Source organism: Ipomoea nil, unplaced genomic scaffold (genome assembly GCF_001879475.1).
Source record: "Ipomoea nil cultivar Tokyo-kokei standard unplaced genomic scaffold, Asagao_1.1 scaffold2957, whole genome shotgun sequence".
NCBI lineage: Eukaryota > Viridiplantae > Streptophyta > Magnoliopsida > Solanales > Convolvulaceae > Ipomoea > Ipomoea nil.
The window spans coordinates 1,200,666-1,227,914 of NW_017619385.1; the positions used below are offsets into that span (position 1 = coordinate 1,200,666).

A 27,249-nucleotide genomic window follows, 5' to 3' on the forward strand; every position below is an offset into this window, starting at 1 on the left:
TTGAATTTTAGCCTTTTGGAGTTGTAAAAAGCTAATTAGTCAAACATTTATATTAATATTTTAACTAAATCAATGAATTAATAGTGATCAAATAAGCCAAAATTGACCTATAAGCCAATTTTTTAGCAAACAAGGCCATAACCAATTAACTAGTAGTGGGAATCATTATATTAAAGTTCGTATATGGGGTCAGAGTTAAATTTCTCTTTGATAAGTAAATTGAGTAGCTCACTCACTTGTTAGTCAGTGGTTATATCATAGACCGCGGTGCACATGCACCGCGGTCAAAAACGACGCCGTTATAGTTAACGGAGTCCGCTTGTTTGGTGTATTAAATATTAACTAACACTACAGTATATTTAAATCGACACTGCAGTTATATCAAAATGATACTGTAGTTATAGTGAAATGAAACTGCAGTGTATATAAAATGAAATTGAATAACATTATTTGAGTGTATATTGTACAATGAGATTGTAATAATATCAAAATGATCATATAGTTGTGTTTAATGAAACTATAGTGTATATAAAATAAAATTAAATAACATTTTCACATATTTGAATCTATAAATCTCGAATGAAACTATAGTTATATCGAAATGAAACTGTAGTTGTGTTGAACTGACACTGAAGAACAGGGTTACTTTTTGCAAAAGGGTGCAAAACGACGGAAAACAAACACTGTTTATTTTCATTTAAAAAAAAAAAAAAAAAAAAAGACGCGCGGTGCATGATATAATTTGCCCTTGTTAGTCGTGCCATTTCTTCGATAGATTGTACAGAATGGTCATCTATTCCTCTTAGTTTCATTTCAGATGTATTTATTCCGGATTTGGCTAATTGAATGTATTTTGTTTCAAAAAAAAAAAAAATAATAAATTGCATTAGTGTACCATAACATCAAAGCTCAAAAGCTAGGAGTAATAATTCATTACTATCCACAATTAGGCTACACGTACAATTTGGTCTGGATGTAATAGATTTTGAATTCAATCCGCTTCTTGCAAACCATCCAAAACCACAGAGCCGAGAAGCAAGCCAACGGCACCCACCCCGAGCGCTCCGGCCAAAACCGCCTGCACCGCCACGAGGGCGGTGGAGTCGTCGGGTATCAACACTATAGCCAAAATGGCGGCGACGAGAATGGGGAGCGCGGCAGAGGCCAAGGCGGAGGGGGAGAAGCTGGCGGACTTCTCAAGCAAGCTGAGCAGGCCGAGCTCCTCCGCCTTGGAGAACACCCCGAGCTTCTCGATGGAGGAGAGAGTGAAGCCGAGCTCCTCGGCCTTAGAAAGCAGCCCCGCCTTCTCCACGTTGCTCAGCACCTTACGCTTCTCCAGCTTCTTGAACACGTCCACTTCCACCTCCTCGCTCCCCTCCACGAATAACCCTGCGCCGAACCATTGCTTTTTCCAGGTCGGATCATACTTGTTCACCTGCATTTTCATCATACTTATTAGTATTACATTTTTCAATATAAGTATTACATTTGATCTTGACCCGACATTTTTCACAAAACAAAAGGTTCAGTATTAATTAGTTGCTTTGATTAAATAATAAATTGAAGTCAATTCAATTCTTGTACAATATTATATTTAATTTGGTTCTAGTGTATAACATTTATATATTTAATAATATAACAAAAAATAACTTTCTTTTTAATGAAAAAACATATATCAAATTGTTTATTATGTCATTTATGGCCCTTTCTAATAAGAAGAGAGGGACTAAGGCTAAGGTGTAAAATTACTTAGCTTGATTGCTGTAAATTGAACTTGAAATTAAAATTAATAGTAAAACTACACACTTACTATTTTATATATTTATTTTCAAAAGAATTAAACTAATTATTTTCGTTTAATTGATGATTGGATTTAGGCAATTTTTTCCCCCTACAAGAATGGATACATCGAAATGTATTTCAATTTTCAATTCAATAAGGAATTCTAGCTATTCACACGTCTTTAAAACTGATAGATAATATATTGTAAATTCATTGTATAGATCTGAAAAAAAAAAACAAAAAAAAAAAACTCCGTAACAATGTTGTTAATTTACTTTTGAAAATATTAATTATATTGCAATTAACCAAAAATGTCAAATGTTCTTCTCCCAAAAGGTTGAATACCCATCTCTAAGGACCCCCACACTCTGGCTCGAGAGAATATAAATCAAAGTAACTCAATCGCTTAGCAGACCGTCCCTCGGAGTACATTCATTTCAATGGGAAAATAATGAAAATTAAACAATCTAAACTGAAGAAATAATATAATTGAAATAATTATAAAGCCAATTTGAATTCGAATTGGATTTTTATTTTTAAAAAAAAACCCCAAAAAAAAATCTGAATTTCATTGTGTACCTTCTTTTTGGGTGCCATGGCGAGAAATTTGGGTCTACCATTGGAGGGAAAGAAGCGGCGGCGAAGTCGAGGATTGGAAGTGAACAACCTACGCTCCACATTTCCCAGGTAAGCTGTTGATGTAGCAGCCATTGAATCGAAAAATAGGTTTTGTTTTTCAAGAAATTGTTTTTTTCTCTATTTTTAATTTTATTATTTTTGTTTTGTTTTGTGGCTGAATTTTGCTTCAACGGATGAAATCAGTGCCGAAAAGGTTTAAATGCCCTTCTTAGTTCTTCATGGAAGAAATCTTGGAAATGAAGACGTGCACCAATCACGATTCTTCTCACCCTATCTTAAATGCAGTCTATCATTTTGATGTCCACACACAATAACGTATTGCCAAATTTGCCCCTCACAAGCTTCTGATTACTTTTCTTCTCCCAAATACATACTGCATGTTGAGCTGTTAATATGCAATCCAACTATCAGCTTAGACTTTTAGTTGAGATGGAGCACATGTTTCAATTTGGTATCAGAGTCAGACTAAAGGTCATGGATTCGAATACAAAACTAGTGAGCTAATTCCGTGTAGACAGCTTTTGATTACTATAGTGCAACATAGAGTTTTTTTGTTTTATTATATTTTTTTCACTTTTGGTTCCACGATTATTCGACTATTTTCATATTTGGTCCCAGATTATTATTATTTTTTTCACATTTGTTCTCACAACTTTTAAAGCTTTGTCACATTTGGTCCTTTGCTCTAAAATTTTCAATTATCGGTGATTAAATTTGTATTTCTATGTTATTAAACATAGGTGTATAATACTTCATAGTTAATTAAGTAACTTATCTTGAATGATAAAGCTGTCATTTCCTATGACATTGTTCAACGTAACTAAAAAATTTAGTCACCTGTGATCGAAAATAAAGCTCAAGAATCAAATGTTGCAAGATTTTAAAAGTTATGGGATCAAATATAGAAAGATTAATAATCAAAGACAAAATATTAGTATGAAAATGGTTCAATAGTCACCGAACTTAAAGTGAAAAAAACTCTAGCACCATATTATTCATTAGAGTTAGTAACTAAAATCATCCATCGCCTATGACATAATTCACAAATTAGTCATCAATTATCAATTTTATCAAATTAAGTTCCCAACAATTCAATTATTACTCAATACGTTCTTAACTATTCAATTCTTACTTAATGAGGTACTGACCTTATTTAGTAAAAATTAAATAGTTAACTAATTAATTGTTAAAATTGATAGTCGAAACCTAATTTGTGTATTATGTCAGAGTTGAAAAATGATTTTGGCTATTAACTCTATTCATTAACTAATTAATTGTTAAAATTGATAATCGAAACCTAATTTGTGTATTATGTCAGAGTTGAAAAATGATTTTGGCTATTAACTCTATTCATTAACTATTAAATTATGTATTACAATACAAATATACTATGTTTTTTTTTTTTTTAATATACCCACGATTTCCACCGTCGGACACAGTGACTATCCTCGTTGGACTGTAGGCACCTCTTCTGAATGAAACAACTGGCCTGGAGATTTAAGACTGCTCTATACTCAAAGCTAAGGATCAAACCCTTGACATTTGGTTAAGGATGGATGGTTAAATGTCAAATTAAAAACATATTCCATTTCAATTAAAATAGATAAGGGTCAAATAAGCTCTTGAACTATTCATCAAAATGCAATTAAGCTCTTGAACTAGAAAAAGTTCCAATTAGACACTTGGACTAAGAAGAAGAAAGTGCAATTAACTCCATTTGACCTGTTATCATGGTTGCAGTAGGCGCTGGGCGCTAGTCGGGCGCCCGGGCAGCGCCTAGCGCCTAAGCGGCCTAGTCGGCGCCTAGGCGGAATCTATGCGGCGCTAGGCGGTCGCCAAAAAAAAAACAGTAGTAGACTTGCAATTTGACAATTTTAATGAGGTTGTTATCAACATTCAATCAAATAACACATCCAAATAAATGACATAATGACAATTCATAAGTCATACCACCAAAAGAATATTAAAAAAAAAAAAAAACTCAAATGAAATACCCAAATACTTCAATCATCCAAAGATTGAAAGTATCAAACTAGTCTACGAGTGTATCTATGTCATATTATATATATATATATATATATATATATATATATATATATATGTCATATAAATGAAAAAAAATTAGCAAGGTCGAGTCGGTCGGGTTAACTCGACTAACTCGACAGAAATTGACGAGTTAACTCGGCGTAATCGGACGAGTTAGGCGCTAGGCGGGCGCCTAGGCGGTCGGTCTCCTAGGCGGGAGCCTAGGGGGGAAATCGCCACGGCCTATGGGCGCCTAGCGCCTAGGCGCCGATTACTCGGAGCCTAGGCGGGATTTTTACAACCCTGCCTGTTATTGTAGGTAATCTCCAAGTCAAAGGTGATTAGAATGCCACATTAATATGACTTGATGACTTGGATGCATAATAATAATAATAATAATAATAATAATAATAATAATAATAATTTATTAAAATTAAAATATTAATATTTTAAATAAAAAGCTTGGCTGACCATGGCCATGACGGTTGGCAATCAAGTTTCCATGGCCATGACGGTTGGCAGTCAATTTTTTTTTTTTAATAATTTATTTCTATAATAATAATAATAATAATAATAATATTATTATTATTATTATTATTATTATTATTATTATTATTATATTTTACAAATTTAAAGCTTGACCGCGTCTTTTCAAATTTTTAAAATATTTAATTTTCAATATATTATTATTATTATTATTATTATTATTATTATTATGCATTCAAAACATATTGATGAGCATTCGAATCACTTTTAACTTAAATGTTATCTGCAATAACAGATCAGATATGGTTAATTGTACTTTTTTCTAAGTTTAAGTGTCCAATTCAAACTTTTCGAGGACTTAATTACACTTTCATCAATAGTCTAACGGATTATTTGATCATTATTTCTAATTAAAAATACGAAGGAAAAAAATAAAAACCATCAACCATGACAGATGAGACAAGACATTCTTCATCCACATTCCTAGTACTTGAACTGAGGCATTTGTTATATGAAAATCCCAAGAAACCATCAACCATGCCAGATGAACATGAACTCCTGGATATGATGAAATCTTCTTATTAAGTTACCAAACAAAAAGAGCAAAAAATTTATTGTGATGATCACCCAAACTAAACACATCAATGTCTGAGAGTTAAAGACATTCCCAGTTTAGGTGAGTTGTTGATATGCTTAATATTGGTCTCTCCTGCAATGGTTAGGCACAGCGCCTCGAAAAGGCGGTACTGGATCATGGCTGCAACGCCGCCATCTGTCGCCACTCGAGCTTTCATGAGTTGAGAGGGGAGCAAGGAATGCTGCACACCAAAGGTGAGAGTGGTCTGGTTGCTGAAGAATCTATGGACCACCTCTGCTGCAACAACTGTGTTAGTCACTGGATTCACTGTCCGGTCGCAGGAAGCCTTCAATGTATCAAACTTGTCATTCCTGGAGTGTTTATATATGCATTAGGTTAGGATCAAGCACTTATCAGTACGTCAAAAACCGTAGTTAATAAGGAAGGCGTAACTTTATTTCCTTATAGACTGTCATCGCATTTAACTTTATTTCCTTACAGATTGTCATCACATTTAACAGTATTTCTTTACAGTCCGGCATCATATTTAACTTTATTTCTTTATCGACTACCATCACATTTTCAAGAATCAGTGTGTTGGACTTGATCCTTTACAACAATTCCCCTAATCACATGGTGTTGGACTTGTCTCTTTACCGGCCTCCGCCCAACAATCTCTCTAGTCACATAGTGTTGGATTTGGCTCTTCTCGGCCTTCACCTAACAATCCCTCTTGCCACATGGTGCTGGACTTGTCCTTGGCCTCTGTCCAACAATTACCTTAACCACATGGTGCTGGACTTAATCGAGGCCTCCGCCCAACAATCCCCCTAGATACATGGTGCTGGACTTGGTCCTTTACCCGCTTCAACCTAACAATCCCCTAGCCCTAAAGTGACTTGGCTTTTTAGTTTTTACCAATCTCCGCCCAACAATCCCTAACCAAATGGATGGTACTGAATCTGGCCCTTACTGACCTCCGCCCAATAATCCGTTTTGCCACATAGTGCTAGACTTATCCTTTTTCCGCCCAACAATCTCTCTAATCACATAGTGTTGGACTTGGCCCTTATCGGCCTTCACCTAACAATCCCCCTTGTCACATGGTGCTGGACTTGTCCTTGACTTTCGCCAAACAATTCTCTTAATCACATGGTGCTAGACTTAACCTAGGCCTCCGCCCAACAATTCCACTAGCTACATGGTGCTGGACTTGGCCCTTTACCCGCTTCAACCCAACAATCCCCTAGCCATATAATGACTTGGCTTTTTACCAATCTGCGCCCAACAATCCCCTAACCAAATGGTGACTTGACCCTTACTGACCTCCGCCCAATAATTCATTTAGCCACATAGTGCTCGACTTATCCTTTACCGGCCTCTGACCAACACATCAGCAGAGTGACAGTTCTGGCTGAAATATGAATCAGAATTCTGGAAAAGAAGAAAGGAACATTTACAGGCTTACAGGGCTAATGAAGCACTAAGAAGAGCAGTGTTGAAGCTCAAACTGGCATCATATTTCGCCAGTTTTGCAGCTGCTGTATCGAACGAGAGATCAGTCCCGACGCAGAAGTTGCCATTTCCAAACGAACCAGACAAGTTCAGCGATGGGCTCCTCGCCAAACTGATCCCCGTCGTCACTCCAAAATAATTCTGCCTGTATTGCACTTCCACCTGTTGGTGTATGTAGCTATGATTAGCTTTAGTCCTCCACTGCAATCTATGAATAAATTCGAAACTCTCACCCTGTTGGATCTTTGACAAGGTAGCCCAAATCTGAAGATTGTACTAAGTCCATGCAAAATTTTAACTGCAGATCAGCGAAACAAAACAACAAGACTTTCAAGATCATCAGTTTTCTGGAAATTAAACTCACTAAGGTTAATTGCATATCACTTTTAGAAAATATACTTTTATAGACGAGGCGGAAACTCCAATCAAGCCATCTGTAATTGTAGCAATCTGGTTGTTGTATGTAATCTTTGTATAGTACATCTGACATATATTCAACAATACGAAATTACTTCTTCAAAAACCAAAAGAAAAAAAAAAAAGAATTTTTAATGATAAATTTACCTCTGGCTTTTTTGCCTATATCATGGTAGGTACCCGGATGCTTGCTCATACCTGTTTCAAAATTAAGATCCAAGCATCCAACTTTAACTTATAGCTTGGGTTTTACTTTAGCTCATTTGATTTTGTTTTTATAAAGATATATGAAAAGAAGAAGACAAAAAATGAACTTTCCTTTCTTTACTTGAGGAAATTGCCTGCAAATTAAACTTCATCAATCATAGTTCAGTCCTGGCTATAAATGTCCATAAATAGCAACCCAGGACAAGAAGAGGAAGGGAAAGTTATAGTGAATTTTCTGCATCAGACCATCCAGAGGGAGCTGAGGTTTCACAAATAGGAGCAAACAAGCAGAATGGTAAACTCTATACTACTTTTTAGTCTTCATTTTCTCTTTGAAAATATACACTCAATAGAGGTTCAACCCTTTCTTCCTTAGAGGACGTTACCACCTGTTTGGAAGCTTATTTTCTCAATTATCTCCTACATGGAAGGCTACGCTAAAGTCATCCCATGTTCACAATTCACAAAGAACAAGTACAACATCCATGAAGAAGCTGCTTGCAAGCATCACTAAAGCTATCGAAGGGATCACCATCCTATTGCAAAATCAAAAGAAAACCTGAGGTGGGTAACCCAGTCAAGATGACTAAGGATATAAACTTGTAACCACAAGGTCACGAGTTTGAATCCCAGTCTTCTTGATTTGAGCCGGTCAGCTATGAGCAATCCAGGCTGGTTTACATCCTTATGGTCCTTTATCAGCTACCGTCACAATGTGGGTTTACCCTGTGCTCGCACACTCTCGGATAGTGGCTGTAGGTTTCTCCAGTTAAGATGGCTAAGGATACAAACTTGTAACTGTCACGAGTTTGAATCCCAACCCTCTTGATTTGAGCCGATCAGCTATGAGCAACCTAGACTGGTTTACATCCTTGTGGTCCTTTACCGACTAGCGTCACAAGGTGGGGTTTACCCTGTGCGCACTCTCGGATAGTGGCTGTAGGTTTCCCCAGCCAAGATGGCTAAGGATACAAACTTGTAACCACAAGGTCACAAGTTTGAATCCCAACTCTCTTAGTTTGAGCCGATCAGCTAAAACTTATAACCACAAGGTCACAAGTTTGAATCCCAACTCTCTTAGTTTGAGCCGATCAGCTAAAACTTATAACCACAAGGTCACAAGTTTGAATCACAATTCTCTTAGTTTGAGCCGATCAATTATGAGCAACCTAGGCTGATTTACATCCTTGTGATCCTTTACCGACTAACGTCACAAGGTTAACTTATGCACATTCACGAATAGTGACTACAAGTTTTACTCCTCCCCCCAAAAAGAAGAGCTGGGGATTGATGAACTAGTTGACTAAGTGGAGAACTTAATGGAGTCCAGGGCAAAACAAGTCATGCTCATAGAAAGTAACTTGAAATTCAAGAAGAAATTGCTTTATAGTCACTAAGGCCACTTATTGTTCTTGAGAAAGCATTCTCACACCTAGTAGCCATAGAGAAAGCATTTTAATATCCAGGGGCATGAAACTCGTTGACCAATTGAAGGATTTCATTATGGGTACTCTCAAAGAAAAAATTGATGAAATTCAATCCTCAGTTAATTCTATAAAACATAAGATCTTCAGAACACATGCCTTTCACATACTGTATTTAAATAGCGTTCTGGGAACATACCTGACTCAATTGTTTTCCCGTAGTTGCTTGAGTTAAAAACTTTGTTTCTCCCTCCAGACCTTCAACATTCATTTCTCTAAGAACTCTGATGGAGAGAGACTTTTGTTTCTGTTTTTTTTTTAAGGTTGGGGAGAGGACCAGAGAATCAGAATGGTTAAAAACATAATCTCACGGTTCCATCAACGTGAGAGGTTATCTGATGCAGTTAAAACTGCTATTTACCATTAACTGACCAATCATAGAATTATATCATTATTAAATTATAAATAAATATTTATGAGCCACACAATATAATAATGAGCAATGGAATAATAATAATAATAATAAATAATTATTCCAACATTCTCCCACTTGGCTCATAAGTCATAAATTTAATAATGAACGTGAAACATAATATGCATAGTATACGCTAATTCCTTCATTATATTGGTCAGAATGTAAGTCATCATTCAGTTAGAAACTAATAAGAATCATGGCGGTAATACGTCACTAATTTAACGTAATCCCTTCCATGTATCACAATATTAATTTCAAACTCAATATGATTCATAATGAACTTTTCCATTATGGTCCACGATAATGTCGTTGTCAAAGACAAATCCTGTTTATATTAACATAAAACATTCATGTATATATACTTCAAAACTAAACAGGATACTTAATACAGAAACGAAACTATATTGAGCTCTTAGTATCAAATATATCAAAACACAAACCTTGACATAATGTTAACAGTTTCCAATAACGCCCATTCTTTCAACATGTTCACTAAATGCCTTTGGTGGCAAGGTTTTAGTTAATGGGTCTGCAATCATTAATCTAGTGCTAACGTGTTCAATTGATACTCGTCGTTCCCGAACATCTTCTTTAACGACAAGATACTTCAAATCAATACGTTTAGCACCACTTGTATACTTGTCGTTTTTAGAAAAGAAGACTGCTGCGGCATTATCACAATAAATTTTCAGCGGCTTGGCAATACTGTCGACAATTCCAAGTCCCGAAATAAAATTCCGCAACCATAATCCATGATTTGTGGCCACAAAACATGCCACAAACTCCACATTCTAAATCTTTCTAAAACTTTATTGATATATGCTTTAATTTCTGAGACAATCCTAACATTCCTTGTGATCTATTACGAAATATTTCAATTCCAATCACAAAGGATGCCTCACCCATATCTTTCATTTCAAATTCTTAGAAAGAAACTGCTTGGTCTCGCGCATTAAACCAAGATTATCAGTAGCAAGCAAAATGTCATCGACATACAGAATCAAAAATATAAACCTGCTCCCACTGACCTTTAGATATATACACCGATCCACAGTGTTTTCCTTAATCGAAAGGTCGTTACAGTATCATTAAACTTAAGATACCATTGTCGGGAAGCTTGTCTAAGTCCGTATATCAATCTGTTAAGTTTACACACCATGTGTTCCTTTCCTTCAATTGAAAAACCCTCAGGATGCTTCATGTAAATTTCTTCCTCTAAATTTCCATACTGAAAGGCAGTTTTCATATCCATATGTTGTAGCTCTAAGTCATAATAAGCTACTAGTGCCATAATTATTCTAAATGAATCTTTCTTTGAAACAGGTGAAAATGTTTCATTGAAATCAATACCATCCTTTTGAGTAAAACCTTTGGCAACACATCTGGACTTGTATCGTTAAATATTGCCATTTGAGTCGTGTTTGGTCTTAAAAACCCATTTATAGCCAACCGGCCTACAACCTTTAGGCAATTCAACAAGATCCCATACTTCATTATGTTCCATCGATTTTAACTCATCTTTCTTGGCTTCAACCGATTTAGAATAACTAGAACTATTTATAGCTTGTGAAAATGAAACTAGATCTTCATCAATTCCAATATCAAAATCTAATTCTTGAAGATAAACCATATAATCATCAGATATAGCTGATCTCCTTTGTCTTTGAGATCTTCTTAATGCTACTTCTGTAGGAATATCATTTGTGGGTTCATTGTTAACTTCAACATGGAGTGATTGATCATTAATGTCTTTATCATTAATTTGTTGTTCAGGCATGTGATTAAATTGTTCAACCGTTGCAGGCTGAGCAATTTGAGTAACTCCAGGTAGAGTAATTTGACACATACGAATAACAAATTGAGAAGAAGATATCAGAGAATTTTGCACCGTAACTTCTTTAAGTTCCACTTTTCGTGGTTCAACGCTCCCACTTATGTTATCATTCTCAATGAACTTAGCATTCCCAGTTTCAACAACTCTAGTAGTATGGTTAGGACAATAGAATCTATACCCTTTAGATTTATCTGGATAACCAATGAAAAATCCACTAGTTATTTCTTGAATCCAGTTTCTTTTCATGTGGATTATAAATGTGTATCTCCGTCGAGCATCCCCAAACATGAAGGTGCGTTAAACTAGGTTTCCATCATGTCCACAGTTCAAATGGTGTTTTTGAAACTGCCTTACTGGGATCCCTGTTTAATAAATAAGCAGCGGTTTTAAAGCATATGTCACAATGATAAGGGTAAAGAAGAATAACTCATCATACTCCTAACTATTTCCATTAAGGTACGATTATGCCTTTCCGCAACACCATTTTGCTGTGGTGTACCGGGCATTGTGTATTGAGCACAAATACCACGTCTTTCAAGAAATTTAGCAAATGGACCAGGGCATTGTCCACTTTCATTATACTTTCCATAATACTCACCACCCCTATCAGATCTTATAACTTTCACCTTTTTGTCTAATTGTCTTTCAACGTCATTCACAAATACCTCTAAGGTATTTATGATTGAGATTTTTCATGCAATGAATAGACATAACCATAACGTGAAAAAATCATCAATAAATGTGATGAAATATTTTTCTTTTCCGAAAGTTGGGACATCAAAAGGTCCACATATATCAGTGTGTATAATTTCAAGAAGCTGTGTGCTTCTTGTGGCTGCATTTGTGTGTTTTGAATATTTTCCTTTAATACAATCCACACAAATAGCGAGATCAGTAAAAGCCAATTCAGGAAAGATTTCATTCTTTACAAGTCTTTGAATCCTTTCCATAGATATGTGACTCAAACGTTTATGCTACAAGTAAGCTGATCTTTCATCCACTAAACATCGTTTAGTTCCAATACAATGATGCAAGGTTAAAAGAGTTTCAACAAAAGGATTGTCAAGCTTTAGTTTGTATAAACCATCAGAAAGAATACCAGAACCAATGAAATAAATTTGCTTGAAGAAACAAACATTTCCAAATTTAGTGGAAAAACCATAAGAGTCCAGTTTTGACAAAGAAATTAAATTCCTATAAACTGAAGGAACATAAAGAGTTTCAAACAAATCCAAATGATTTCCAGTATCTAAAATTAAACGATAAGTTCCAATGACTTCTACTGGAGCTTTGACTCAATTCCCCATAAACACAAATTTTTCATTTGGCTTTATGGTTTGGGTCATAAGGAATCCATGCATAGTATTCGAAACATGAGTAGTGAAACCAGAATCAATCCACCAAGTATTATAAGGAACTTCAGTTAAATTTGATTCAAAACATACTAATATATAATGTATACCTTTCTTTTCGAACCATGCCTTACGCTTAAGGCAACCTTTCTGAAAATGTCCAGATTTCTTAAAGAAATGACACTTGTCATTCTTATGGTCCTTTTGTGGATTTGAGAAGAGGACTCATTAGTCTTCATTGGTCCTTTTCTTACCTTTACGATTCTTCTTTCCAAACTTCTTACCAGCCCTTGACTGACTCATGAGATTAATTGAGTGAATTCCTTGTCTCTTAAGCCTTGTTTCCTCTCGAGTTAGCATTTTATGCAATTCGAACACATTCCACTTATCTTTAATGGAATTTTAATTCACTTGGAATGTCTCATACTCGAGAGGCATAGAGTTTAAAATAAATTGTACAAGGAAAGTATCACTCACGTCCATTTCCATGGACCTTAATTTTGTTGCTAAGCTCAACATAATCATAAACAATCAAATACATTGAAGGTCTTCTTTGGGTGATCCAACAACATATAACTTTAAACATAATACGATGCTAAAAAATTCATATAATTGGTCATTAAGTATATTACGACTAGACTTGTTTGTTATCTTTGGATATGCTAAACAACCCAATCAAATATAAATAATTAACCACTATTATGTTTATAATTGTGAAATAATTGATCAACCTTTGGGTGACTCTTAAATATTTCAAAATTACAAAACTTCAATTTACCCAACAAGACAAAACATGTCATCTCATTATAAGCATCACATAATCATGGGTAATTGAATTTTATTTAAATTTGATATTTATTAAAACTTTATAATTTGGCCACTTTGGTGACTAACAAATTAATCATAATTAGATACCAAGTTAAGTGGATATAATATAATAAATAATATCATAAAATATCCACATACATAATTATGACTAATATGCAAGCCAAATGATTTGTTTCATTTACATGGGTGGAGATTGAACCCCTGACCTCAAGTTTAAGGGACGAGGTTCTAAACCACCATGCAAATCATGTTGGCTACAAAAAAACAGAATTAATCTACATACTTAATTAACACATAATTAATTAACAAATTAATCTGCATGCAGTAAAATAGCGGAAGCGATAATACAAATAATTATCAACGCATATGCTGTAACAGATACGGTAAACATATTACATACAGGAATCAGATACATTCAACAAATTACATATAGTGCGTACAAACAACAAATCCAACCCATACTGTCATAAACATCCGGAATACATAAGGATATAAACATATATATTAATGCAGTACTGTAGCAATCCATAAGAAGTAGTTTAAGGAAGGCTTGTAAGAATTCAGCATAATTCATCAGAACCATATATATAAACTAACAGTATATACATACTTAAATATATGGATAAACAACTGATTGTGATAAAGCAGCAATAAAAATAACTTTCATGCTATCAAAAATACGTACTACATACAATATATATGTATATATGTCATATATAAACAATACATACGCAGTAATACATATATAAACAATTTATACATATATAAACAGTTTATACATACATACGCAGTTTTATATACATATATAAACAGTTTATTCATACAATTTCTTTATATATATATATATATATATATATATATATATATATATATATTCAACAGTACTGGTGGATAGAAGCATTTGCAAATATTCAAACAAAAGCATTTGCAAATATTGATGTTCATTTCAATTCGTACTACATCATCAACCAGTTTGAATATATATAATCAGTTATATATTATATCGTACTGCATATTAAATAATCTTCACTTAATCATATTACAACAATAAAAGCCGAAAGAAAACATATATATGGCTTACACATGTTATACGCAGAAGCATATTCATAACAATGAAGAATCATAGGTTCATACAAAATGATATACATACCCAGAATTCAACAGTACATACAAACAACCTTATATAGCAATACTTTTACATCATAATATATGGAAAAAACACATGTTCTACAACCAGGCTCATGATACCAAATGTAAGTTAATTCTATAAAACATAAGATCTTCAGAACACATGCCTTTCACATACTGTATTTAAATAGCGTTCTGGGAACATACCTGGCTCCATTGTTTTCCCGTAGTTGCTTGAGTTAGAAACTTGGTTTCTCCCTCCAGACCTTCAACATTCCTTTCTCTAAGAACTCTGATGGAGAGAGACTTTTGTTTTTGTTTTTTTTTGAAGGTTGGGGAGAGGACCAGAGAATCAGAATGGTTAAAAACATAATCTCACGGTTCCATCAACGTGAGAGGTTATCTGATGCAGTTAAAACTGCTATTTACCATTAACTGACCAATCATAGAATTATATCATTATTAAATTATAAATAAATATTTATGAGCCACACAATATAATAATGAGCAATGGAATAATAATAATAATAATAATAATAATAATAAAAAAAAATAATTATTCCAACACCTATGCCAAGTCATACACACAGAAGACAGAAGATTTTGAAGATGTTCTTTGGCTATTAGCCTCCCACATTTCATCAATCTGATACCATAGGTAATTTCTACCCATTTTGTCAAAACATGCCATGATTTAGGCACATATTGGCAATGTTTTGTACCATAGTTAGTTTATCAGTCAATTTTAACTTATTTGATTATTAGTAGCTGTTTGACTTGATTAAACATTCAATATAAGTGTTTAATTAATTAACTTTTTGTAACAACTTATTGTTCTAAAATGCTAAAATTCAAAAAGCTCCTTAAAGTAGTTTTTTCAATAAACTTTTTGAGAAAGTCAATTTGTATATAATCAGCTAACAGCTAATTTATCAATCATTTTTCTACAATCAACTAATACTATTATATCAATTAATCAAACCCACTAATCCAATTAACTAATAACTAACCATTAACATCTAACAACTATTTACCACACCCGACTACTTTTCAAATAGTTCGTATGCTCAATTAGTAAACTGATTTAAAGTATGACTCCGTTGATAGTTGGCAAGGGTGAGATTTTGAATCACTTTTTAAGTATAAGGAGAACTATTACCTCATTTATAAAGCTTAATTATTGCTACTCGCCAGTGGTGGGCTTAATGTTGCTAATATCCAATGATAGAAAGAGTTATCATTGAACTCCAAGGAGAATATTTCTCTATGTTTTTTCATTGATATGTGATCAAACCAAAGACCTTTAAATAATTGTTTAGTTGTGCCCATGATAAGGAGTTAAGTATAGTGCTTAATGGTGAACAAGCAATTTATATATTGTGCACCAGGGCGCACACTGCATTCTGCGCCTTAAAAGTCTCCTGTTTCGTATGTATAATTGTATAATAGAGTACACAAAAACTCTTAACATAATAAACATAATCTTAACATAATACATAATACACATAAATTCTTAACATAATATACATAAACTCTTAGGGTACACAATGCATTATGCACCCTGGTGCACGATATAATTTGCCGTGAACAAGTTGTACTTATTCAAAGTGGTATAAATGATGTAGATCAGTCCATACATGATCTATTAAGAGATTTTATTGGACTCATCACAAGGTCCAAAACTAAACTCTAAAGGTAACTATATATTGAGTTTGTACAACACTCCTGGAGGCAAATTATGTTGTGGACTCTTAACATAATACATAATACACATAAATCCTTAACATAATATACATAAACTCTTAACATAATATACATAATTACTAATTTAATCCAAAGCAATGCCAACTTCAGATTTGCAGAAAAAAATAAAAATAAAAATAAAAAAGCCCAAAAACTTCCGCACCGACACCGCCATGACGAAGTCAAGATTGCTTCTGCAGTATTGATTTCGCCGGAAATGCCAAAACTTTGCTCCGCCTATTGGCTCGCCTCCTCCGCGTACGCTTTCTCTGTCATGGCCAACTGCAACTGCTCCCTTACATCGTCCGTGATTTTGGCGACCGCAACACATCCATTCACGAATCTAAGCCCTCTGAATAAATAGATTGATTTCTAACCATAATAATATTATGCTATTATGATCGTGAGGGAGAATAATAATCTAATCATAATTAAATATTCTTTTATATTTTCTTACATTTAAAAAGGAATGTTAGAGGGCAATTGCAGGCAATTTATATCCTACACCACGGCGCGCGTTGCACTGTGTGCCCAGATGCAAAACGACGTCGTTTTAATTTTTTTTTTTTTTTTTTTAATTTCATGCCCCAGTGTATGACAGTTAATTTTTCTTTAAAAAAAACCCATGTTCAAAAATGTACATAATGTTATACTAGAATACACATAATTGTATACATGAATGTACATAATTATATAACAAAATATGCATACTCTTTTTAAAAGATAATACACATAATCTAACATAATACATAATAAACATAAACTTTTAACATAAATCAACTCTTAACATAATACACACAAATTTTCTGATTCGGATGTACATAATTGTATAAAAAGAATGTACATAATTGTATAAAAAATGTACATAACTGTATGAACAAATATACATAATTGTGTGAACAAATATACATAATCACAGCAACTTTCTATCGCGCCTCCCAAAACGACCCCAAAACGACATCGTTTTGGGAGGCGCGCGGCGCACAGTGCTACGCGCGCCGTGGTATAGGGTATAACGATTGGCAATTGCATGGAACATTTAAAAGAAGGATTTTACTTTTCTATAATAATAATATATTCTTCTAGCATATTCTATAATAATATATTTATCAAAATAAATATTCTTTATATATATATATATATATATATATATATATATATATATATATATATATATATATATATATATATATATAGATTTAGGTTCTCGTGCGGGTGAGGGCTTCAGGTGCGGTTGTGCGGTTTAATCTGAGTCATTCATCTCGCTTTAATCAACGTCCAGGATTATCAAAGTTTAAAAAAAACGCGGTGGCAATTTTGTAATTTTTGCATCTAGGTCAAAATTAAGGTGAGCGGATCTGTGATTAATGTGTGTGAGTTTTGTGCTTAATGTGTGTGTGTTTTGTGCTTAATGTGCGTGAGGTTTGTGCTTAATGTGCGTGGGGATGTGCTTAACGTGAATAGTTGTTAAAACTTAAAGTCTGTGAGTGAATACTTAAAGTGCGTGAGTTTTGTGCTTAATGTGCGTGATGTTTGTGCTTAATGTGCGTGGGTTTTGTATTTAATGTGCGTGAGTTTTGTACTTAATGTCAGTAGTTGTTGACACTTAAAGCCTGTGAGTTAATATTTAAAGTGTGTGGGTTTTATGCTTAATGTGCGTGAGGTTGTGCTTAATGTGTGTGGGTTTTGTACTTAAAGTGCGTGAGTTTGTGATTAAGATCTAACACTTAAGGTGCACCTTAGCTTATACTTCTTTGTTCCAGGTACGCGTTTTTTTTTTATTTTTTTTTATTTTTAATTTTCATTGATTTGAGCCGTTGATCTAAATTTGATCAATTGCTCAGATTTAACCGCACAACCGCACGGGAAGCTATACCCGCACCTGAACCCTTCCCTATATATATATATATATATATATATATATATATATATATATATATTGATATAGATATAGATTATCAAAATAAAAGACGCAACTTTTCATTGAATGAACTATTGTTACTAGTAATTTCTAGTAAAAATATGTTAAATACATTTTTTTTTGGTTATGAATTTGATGATTTACTTGAAAATTTTTTAAGCTCAAGGGTGTAATTAAAATATTTTGAATATAGAGTTTGAGAGTTTATTTGGTTATTTTCCGAGTTATGTTATAAATCACATAAGAGATTAAAATGATGGAAAAAAAGTATTCCTTATCTTAAACTTTTATTCGTTTAAATAGTTTATACTTATTTAAAAAGTGCTGGTATAACAAATTAAGAACCTGTTTGTTTAAATTATTTAGATTTTTTTCTCAAATACAGAGAACCATTTAGCTAAGTCAAATTATCTAAATTTCTAACACCTGGATTGGTTAGTCTAAATGGTGGACTTTATTTTGCCAAAAGTCTTGTGGTTGAACGGCATAGCTGTGGCCCTTCAAATGAGAGGTCTTTCAGAAAAAAAAACAGCATCAAAGACGATATATTAAATCAACTCAGAAATAAAATAAGGGGGAACATCCTCCCAACTCATAGGACCAGGCTGAGAGCCAACCGCCTTTGCTAAAGCATGTGTGTCTTGGTTCGCTGATCTAGGAATGTAATGAAAAATGCAACGCCGTAAATCTTTAACAATCTGTTTACACTCATGAATAATGGAACCTAGATAGGTTCGATCCTCCTTATCGTTACGCAAAACTTGTACTATATTAAGGCAATCTATCTGAACCTGTACCTCCATCACACCTCTTGTTCGAATCCAGATTAGAGCTTGTTTGCATGCCTCCACTTCAACCATTATTGGATCCAAGACACAATGCATGCCCCATTCAGTGAGAAGCAGTATCAATTCCTCCATCCACCTTGCATGTGAACATGCTTGCCGCAACAACATCCCATACGGAACCATATATGCATAACACTCCTATTACGCACCTGCCATATGGAATATATATGCAGTTTTTGCTTGTCACAAGAATTGAAAATCTGCTGAAACCAAACATCTATTGGTTCATCAGTATTGGCATTTGGCCTCACAAAAAAAAAAAAACAGTATTGGCATTTGGCAGTCTCCAACACTAAAGGACATAAATAAAAAATATGAATGAGAGTTTCATCCTGCAAGTCACATATGGAACCATCTTGGTGGGCAATACCCCTTATAACCCTCCACAACATAGTCCTCCATTTTGGCGGACACTCAGATGCCATAAGGAATTCCACTTAGAAAAAGGAGGATGAAAATGGGAGAGCTTCACAATCCTCCCTAAGAATTTATACCCAAGGACTTTTTATTAGGATATAAGCTACTTCTTAAAATTTCTCCGCTTTTTAAGGTTTAATTTATGAAAGCTCATAGACCACGTTTGACCACAACAATAGCAACAATGTAACGGTTGCCCACTCTTTCCTCTGCAACGACCATAAAGCCTCACCAAAAACATTTTTCCTAAAAACCATTACAATTGAATGAAGGGAAAAAGATGTAGAACATTAAAAATCTCTGGTGCATATATATTACTATGGAGAAACATGAAGGAAGGGAAAAGCTAAGCAATTGAAGAATATACATACAATTTGATTAAGAAAAAGACAAAAGGGGAAGAAAATGGAGGGTAATAAGCAAAAACATCAAATGATGTTCTTGTTAGTGGTCGCTATTACTGCTCTCACGACTCAAGCTAACATTGGGCATTTCGATGAGGTGTGGCAGGAGCGAGCCGCCGCGGCGCAGAAGGCCGCTCGCAACGCCTATAACCCTAATCCCCACAACGTCACAAATCATTTAAACGAGAATGTACACATGTAAGCCAGCTCAATTATGTTTAGTTTTCAAACAGATACTATACGTCAATATATAAATGGTGTGTATTTTGTTTTTAGGAAAAATGACACATTTTCTCCTTGAATTATATGTTTATAATACTTTTTACCCTTCAATTATTCATGTGCCTTGTGCCTATATGAGCGCTATTTTTCCTCATTTTTAACATAAAAGGAGAAAAACAATTACTTTTAGGGTCTGTTTGGAAACCTGAATAAATGACTTCCAAAAGTCATTTTCTGATTTTTCAGTAGTTTGGGCATTCTAGGAAATTAAAGTCAAAAGAAAATATTTATTTAGGTAAACAAAAAAAAGGCTCAATTTGGCGAAAAATGTCTTCATAGATTTTTAGTTTAAAATTATTTTCTGAATTCTTTTTTTTTTTTTTTTTTTTTTTTTTTTTTTAATCTTCCCTAATATCTTTTCAAGATAGTTTTGAGATTATTATTACCACCAAACCACCACAATCACAACTACTACCATCACCACCACTACTACTACTGCCACCACCACACATTCACAACCACCACCACCACACCACTTGTTGTTGTTGTTACCACCACCACTTCCACTTATTATTATTACTAGTTTTTCAGGATAATGCCCAATGATTATTTTGAAATAAGTACTTCAACTATATCAATGCAATATTATATAAGAGATGTTCATTCATAGGTAATTGAATTTTAATTTGTGTATTTAAATCAATAATTTGAAGTATATGAATGCAAGATAATATATGAGAGATTGATTATAACTGACACAAAAATAAATATTTACAACTTTGTAATAATGCTAGTCTAAATACTTTGTTTAAAAACGATAGTCTAAATAAATACTACTTTTGGTTTGAATTTCTCTAAGTCCTCTTAATTTTATTTTCGGTAGCATTGTCATTGTCTTTTATCTTCCGTACTTGTCCTTTTTTATTTATTTATTTTATTTTATTTTATTGGTAGCTTGTGTATCATGTGCAATTAGGTTACTGGTAGTAGCATAGAGGGCAACGTCATGCAATGGGATTATGGTGTAGGAAGTTGTAGATTTGTCTTGTTATATATATGACTAGGATCTTAGTTGTACCATGAACTCTTTATCTTGCAAGTTTGTTGATATTTGGCAACTGTAGTTCCCCCTACATATTTCATGTGCTGTGAGATGTGTGCATGTTGTAGATTCACATGTGAAAGTATTGAACAAAATATTAATATTTATTATATTTGTAGAAGGTTCATGAGTAGTATATCTTGTTTTAGTTCCCTAACTTGTTTACTTGATAGTAACAACAATGACTACGAAGGTAGTCCGAATACTAAGTGTTTTTGTTGTCAAGGTTGATGCCAATTTTGTCTTTAATCCAAATATGTTGAGTCTAGAAAATGAAATGAGTTGTATATTTAGATTAGTTTTAATATATTTAAAGGATGCATAATAAATATTTTACATACAAGATCAATGAATGCTGCAACAATGGTTATTTTGAAATTTCTTCATTTTCTGGATTTGCAAGATTGATTGCAACATTGCTGTAGTCTCGACATCTTTTCGATGCGTTAAGTGTGTCACGATGTTCTATTGCCCTACATTGACATTTTTTAATAATGAGTTTTTAATGTAGCTACGTAAGACAATGATCTAATTACCATTTACATATTATTATCAACATAAAAACATACAAGTCCTTTAGGTGTGCTCGAGGTACTTTTGGTTTAACTATTATTGTTGAATGAGTTCTTGTGGATAGAGAAATTCCTAGTTCATTTAAGGAATAAAATTAGATAAGTTAGTAAAAATTAATACATTTTAAATCATCTTAATAAAGAAATATGATTTACCTTTAAAGTGAACATCTGTCATGTAATCCAGAGACATTACGGGTACCTACTGAAACACAAAGAGCTAATAACGCCTCCACTGAGGCTTGAACTCACAACCTTCCTAATGGAAGTCCAACCCGAGTACCATTGGACCACATAGTCCTGGTCCCTAACTAGTTAATATGATTGTCTTCAAACTGTTTTTTTTTTCTATGACATTAATAAAATACTTGGTAAATAAATATATAACATATTTTTGTATTATAACTTTGATATTTAATTACAAGATAGATAGTGTAAAAAGAAGATAATTGACAATATAGTAAATATAATTAATTAATGAATTTGAAGGTTAAGAATCTTTGCATGCTAGAAAATAAAGATAATATAACTAAGAAATTATATATATATATATTTTAAATTTTTTGATAATGAATAAATGTTTTTTTTAATAAATGCATTATAGACATCTAAATCTAAATTAAAGAAATGCATATGTATTTTTTTTTTTTTGTTGTAACTATTAATTTATACCAACTCTAATTGGGATGTGGATCGAACCTAAGACTTTTATTTTTTAATGCAAAGCAATGAGTAAGTTAAGAATAATAAATAGTTAATAGAATATTTCGTTACTAAAGTTTATACTAATGGAATGCTGGGTTATTTAAGGAAAGAAAATAATATAATAGGGAGTAAAAAAGAAAAATCATAAAAAACACTAAAATTAAAATAATCTAAACCATTCATTTTATCAAATAATTGGGCAGACATTTTTTAATTTGTTTCCGTTATAGGCTTAACTTTATTCACACACACACACACACACACACACATATATATATATATATATATATATATATATATATATATATATTACTATTATTATTATTATTATAATTATAATTATATAACAAATAATATGATTATTTTTAACAATTTTTGCATGCATGCGTCGATGCAGGGTGGTGAATAGCACGAGGAGGGGCTTAAATCACAAACCCAAGTACAAAGGTCCATGCATGGCCACAAACCCCATTGATAAATGCTGGAGATGCAACAAAAACTGGGCCAAGAACCGGATGAAGTTGGCGGACTGCTCTCTGGGCTTCGGCCGCAACGCCCAAGGAGGTAAAGGAGGCAAGATTTACGTCGTCACCGATCCTTCTGACAGAGATCTCCTCAAACCTAAGCCCGGAACCCTCCGCCACGCCGTCATCCAGCCCGGCCCCCTCTGGATCATCTTCGGCCACTCCATGGTGATTAGGTTGTCGCAGGAACTGATCTTGACCAGTAGAAAGACCATCGACGGCCGCGGCCAGGAAGTCCACATCACCAACGGCGCCGGCCTCACTCTCCAGTTCATCAACCACGTCATCATCCATAGCCTTCACATTCGCGACATTAAGCCCGGTAAGGGCGGCATGATCAGAGACTCTGTCAAGCACTACGGGCTCCGAACTAAGAGCGACGGCGATGGGATTTCCATCTTCGGGGCTACCAACATTTGGATCGATCATGTTTCCATGTCTAATTGTGTGGATGGGATTATCGATGCCGTTATGGCTTCTACGGCTATCACCATATCCAATTGCCATTTCACTAGGCATAATGAGGTTTTGTTGTTTGGGGCAAGTGGGATCAATAAACAGGACAAAGTGATGCAGATTACGCTTGCGTTTAATCACTTTGGGCATGGATTGGTGCAGAGAATGCCGAGAGTGAGATATGGCTTCGTCCACGCCGTCAACAATGATTATACACACTGGCTTATGTATGCCATTGGTGGCAGCCACAAACCAACTATCCTCAGCCAAGGCAACCGCTTCATTGCTCCTCCCAACGGTTACGCCAAAGAGGTATATGTATATATGTTAACATTATGTTAATATCAAGCGCCTAAAGCTATCACTATGCCAAATGTTATAGCTCATAGTGAATAGGTAGCATCATTTTTTTTTTTTATATATATCCTCACATTTTCGAGAAACAAGATGCTGGACTTGCCTCTTCACCAGTCTCCACCCAAGGGTCAAAGACTGAAATGGGAAAGAAATATAATTTATTGACAAAAATGGAAAGCTTTTGAAAAATAGACTAGAATAGGAAAAGATTGTTTGGGACATGCGCTTCTTGTCAGAAGCTCATGTGAGACATGCGTTTGATGTTTATTTTTTTTCTCCAAAATTAATCGCACACTCAAGTGGTACTTTTGTCTCTGGTATTATACCAGAGACGCAAGTGGAACTTGCGTCTCTGACCGTATGTATACTTTTCCACAGACACAAGTAGAAAATACATTTCTCGTAGAATACTCCATGAAAGCCAAGGCCACCAAACCCAACATAGCAAATATGACATTCCAGATTTCAGCGTCGATGGTCATCAAACCTTTCAAATCGACTCCGCCGTCACGCTTTGGAACAACAGAATCACTGACGCTAATATTAGCAGCGCGGTCGTGCCTAGGAATCAAGTATGGCACTATTTGAAATATGAGCAAAGAGATCGCTGCCGTTGGCCAGCTCCATTCACATCACTGCCGCGAACCCAATCATGGCTAGCCGACTGTTGATTCTCTCCAGTCCCAGAGCACTGAAAGAGAAGACGTCATAGATATTGGTGCTAGATTTCACTGCGACTTTTGGTGCAGGAGAAGGAGGAGGAGTTGGTTTAGGCACTATATTAGATGACTCTGCCACTGGCGTGGTTGGTTGCTCTTTCCCAGCATCATCCTACAACAATATGTTTTCCAGCCGCCGGTGGTGAGAGACGCAAGTGGGAAATGCGATTCTCGTATATTCTACGAGAAACGCATTTTCCACTTGCGTCTGTGCGAAAGTATACATACAGTCGAATTTGCGTCTCTGGTATAATACCACAGATGCAAGTACCACTTGTTTCCGTGATTAATTTCGGAGAAAAAAAATAAACATCAAACGCTCTTTTCCTAATCTTGTCGAACTTTCAAAAGGTTCCCATTTTTGTCAAAAAATTTGATTTCTTTCCCATTTCAGTCTTTGACCCCTCCACCCAACAATCCCATAGTCACCAATTGCTGGACTTAGCTCTAATTTACTGGTCTCCGCCCAACAATCCTCTAATCACCAATTGATGGATTTGACCCTTTATCGGCCTCTGGCACCCTTTATCGGCCTCTGGCATATATATATATATATATATATATATATATATATATATATATACACATATGTGTGTGTGTTAGGTTATGTTAACATCAAGCAGTTACCAATACGCCTAAAGGTATAGCTCACAGCGAATAAAACACAAATTTATTTTCTTATATACTCTACATTTTCGAAAGGCAATGTGTTGAATTTGCCCCTTCACGGCCTCCAACCGACATTCCCCTAGTCACCAATTGTTGGACTTGAATCTTTATTGCCCCAACATATTAGATTAAAGCTAAGATTAATCTCAAATTGGAGTTGTATGTGTAATAAATTATATTAATGTTGAGTGTTTGTTGTTGTTGTGCGTGCAGGTGACAAAAAGGGAGTATGCACAAGAGAGTGAGTGGAAAAACTGGGCGTGGAAATCAGACCATGACCTGATGATGAATGGTGCATTTTTCCGTCAATCTGGAAATCCCAAGCATGTATTTCCCCACGATAATTCCATCAAGCCTATGCCGGGAACATTTGTGGGCAAGATGACACGATTTGCTGGCCATTTACATTGCATCGTGGGGAAACCTTGTTGAACAATGCCCATCCAGACATATATAGGTGTGTAGGTTTTGCTCCATCGCAATAAGAATAGAAGAGGAAACTAGTATTAGAAGTCTACTATTCTTTGTATTGTGTTTATTGTAGGACATAGTCTTGTATATTCTGTATAGGACTTTAGTCTTGTATATATGTTTTGTCTATTCCTTTTTCAATAATATTCAGAAACTTGTTCTCATTTGGTATTAGTAGCTAGGTTTTCCCTATGGTCGGTGACAATGACAGTTCTGCCGGAGTTTCTTCAGAGCCGTCTATTTATGATGTCATTGTTCCGGTGCATGTGATTTCTAATAACTCTTTATCCAGTTCACACCATTTTATTTCTATCAAATTAACAGCCCTTAACTCTTTGTTCTAGAGAACCTAATTGGCCCGTTTCTTGAGAGGCCAAAATTTAATAGGCTTTGTTGATGGAACTTTCCCATGCCCGTCTGCTGCTGTTACTGCCTCTTTATTGGCGTCGACTGCTGCACCATCTTCTCCGGCGATGGCGTCCTCTACAACCCTCCCCGCGGCTACTTGGATTCAACAAGACCAAGCTATATTATCTATGTTAATCTCCTCTCTTTCCGACGAAGTGATGCACCTCGCCGTTGGGGAGTCTACCTCTCTTCAAGTGTGGTTGTCCATTGAACAGGCCCTTGGTTGGTCAGTTGTCTTCTGTATTTAAAGTCCGTGAAGTGTGTGCCCCTTTTTTTTTTTTTTTTTCTTCTTGGTATTGAAGCTGTCTCTATGCCTACTGGGCTTCTTCTTTCTCAATGTCGCTATATGAGTGACATATTAAAGCGGGCAGACATGGTTGATTGCAAAGCCTTAGCCACGTCGGTCTTTGTGGCACGGGCTGTTGATGAATTAGTTGAGCCTTATGCAGATCCCACGCACTACAGAAGCTTGGTTGGGGCTATGCAGTATCTCACGGTAACTCATCTTAATGTTTTTTATGCAGTTAACAAGCCATGTCAGCACATGCACTCACCCACTATGGCTCATTGGATGATGTTCAAACGAGTTCTTCGGTATATTAGAGGTACGTTACACTATGGGTTACTTTTACACAAGTCTTCCTCTGATGTGTTGCACGCCTTCACTGATTTTTATTGGGCTGGTTCTCATGAGAACCGAAAATCAACAAGTGGCTATGCTGTTTTTGGTGTCGAAAGCAAAAGACTGTTGCTATTTCTAGGTGTATGAAATTGCAGTGAGCTTTGTTAACCTTGAGAAGCAACGGACCAATTAGGTGGAAGCTTTAATGCATGAGCTTGGCTAACTTGTTATGGTCTCTCCTAAGCTGTGGTCTAACAACTTGGGTGCCACGTATCTTTGTGCTAATCATGTTTTTCATGCACGCACAAAACATGTTGAGATTGATTATTAGGGGCGAACCCTGTACGAAATTTGAAATGGATGAAGCTAAAAGACACAACTTGGCATGAGTTGAAACAAC

At 34.8% G+C, this 27,249-nt stretch overlaps 4 protein-coding genes across 4 annotated transcripts; 2 read left to right on the plus strand and 2 right to left on the minus strand.

Moving 5' to 3' along the window:
• Positions 1 to 862: 862 nt before the first annotated feature.
• Positions 863 to 2,645, minus strand: LOC109162604. Its single transcript, XM_019311285.1, has 2 exons — positions 2,362 to 2,645; positions 863 to 1,435 (listed from the first exon to the last, which is right to left on the minus strand). The coding sequence occupies exons 1-2, from the start codon at positions 2,491 to 2,493 to the stop codon at positions 992 to 994; spliced, it is 576 nt and encodes a 191-aa protein (XP_019166830.1). The 5' UTR covers positions 2,494 to 2,645; the 3' UTR covers positions 863 to 991.
• A 2,854-nt stretch (positions 2,646 to 5,499) lies between these two features.
• On the minus strand, positions 5,500 to 7,692 carry LOC109162763 (mitochondrial outer membrane protein porin of 36 kDa-like). The gene is made up of 5 exons (XM_019311447.1): positions 7,589 to 7,692; positions 7,424 to 7,507; positions 7,258 to 7,322; positions 6,978 to 7,186; positions 5,500 to 5,880 (listed from the first exon to the last, which is right to left on the minus strand). The coding sequence occupies exons 1-5, from the start codon at positions 7,635 to 7,637 to the stop codon at positions 5,574 to 5,576; spliced, it is 714 nt and encodes a 237-aa protein (XP_019166992.1). The 5' UTR covers positions 7,638 to 7,692; the 3' UTR covers positions 5,500 to 5,573.
• A 12,331-nt stretch (positions 7,693 to 20,023) lies between these two features.
• On the plus strand, positions 20,024 to 25,829 carry LOC109162683 (pectate lyase-like). The gene is made up of 3 exons (XM_019311367.1): positions 20,024 to 20,220; positions 23,021 to 23,915; positions 25,562 to 25,829. Exons 1-3 carry the CDS (start codon positions 20,024 to 20,026, stop codon positions 25,778 to 25,780), a joined length of 1,311 nt encoding a protein of 436 aa, XP_019166912.1. The 3' UTR covers positions 25,781 to 25,829.
• A 708-nt stretch (positions 25,830 to 26,537) lies between these two features.
• Positions 26,538 to 26,996, plus strand: LOC109162684 (uncharacterized mitochondrial protein AtMg00810-like). The gene has a single exon (XM_019311368.1). It carries the CDS (start codon positions 26,538 to 26,540, stop codon positions 26,994 to 26,996), a length of 459 nt encoding a protein of 152 aa, XP_019166913.1.
• The last annotated feature ends 253 nt before the right edge of the window (positions 26,997 to 27,249 follow it).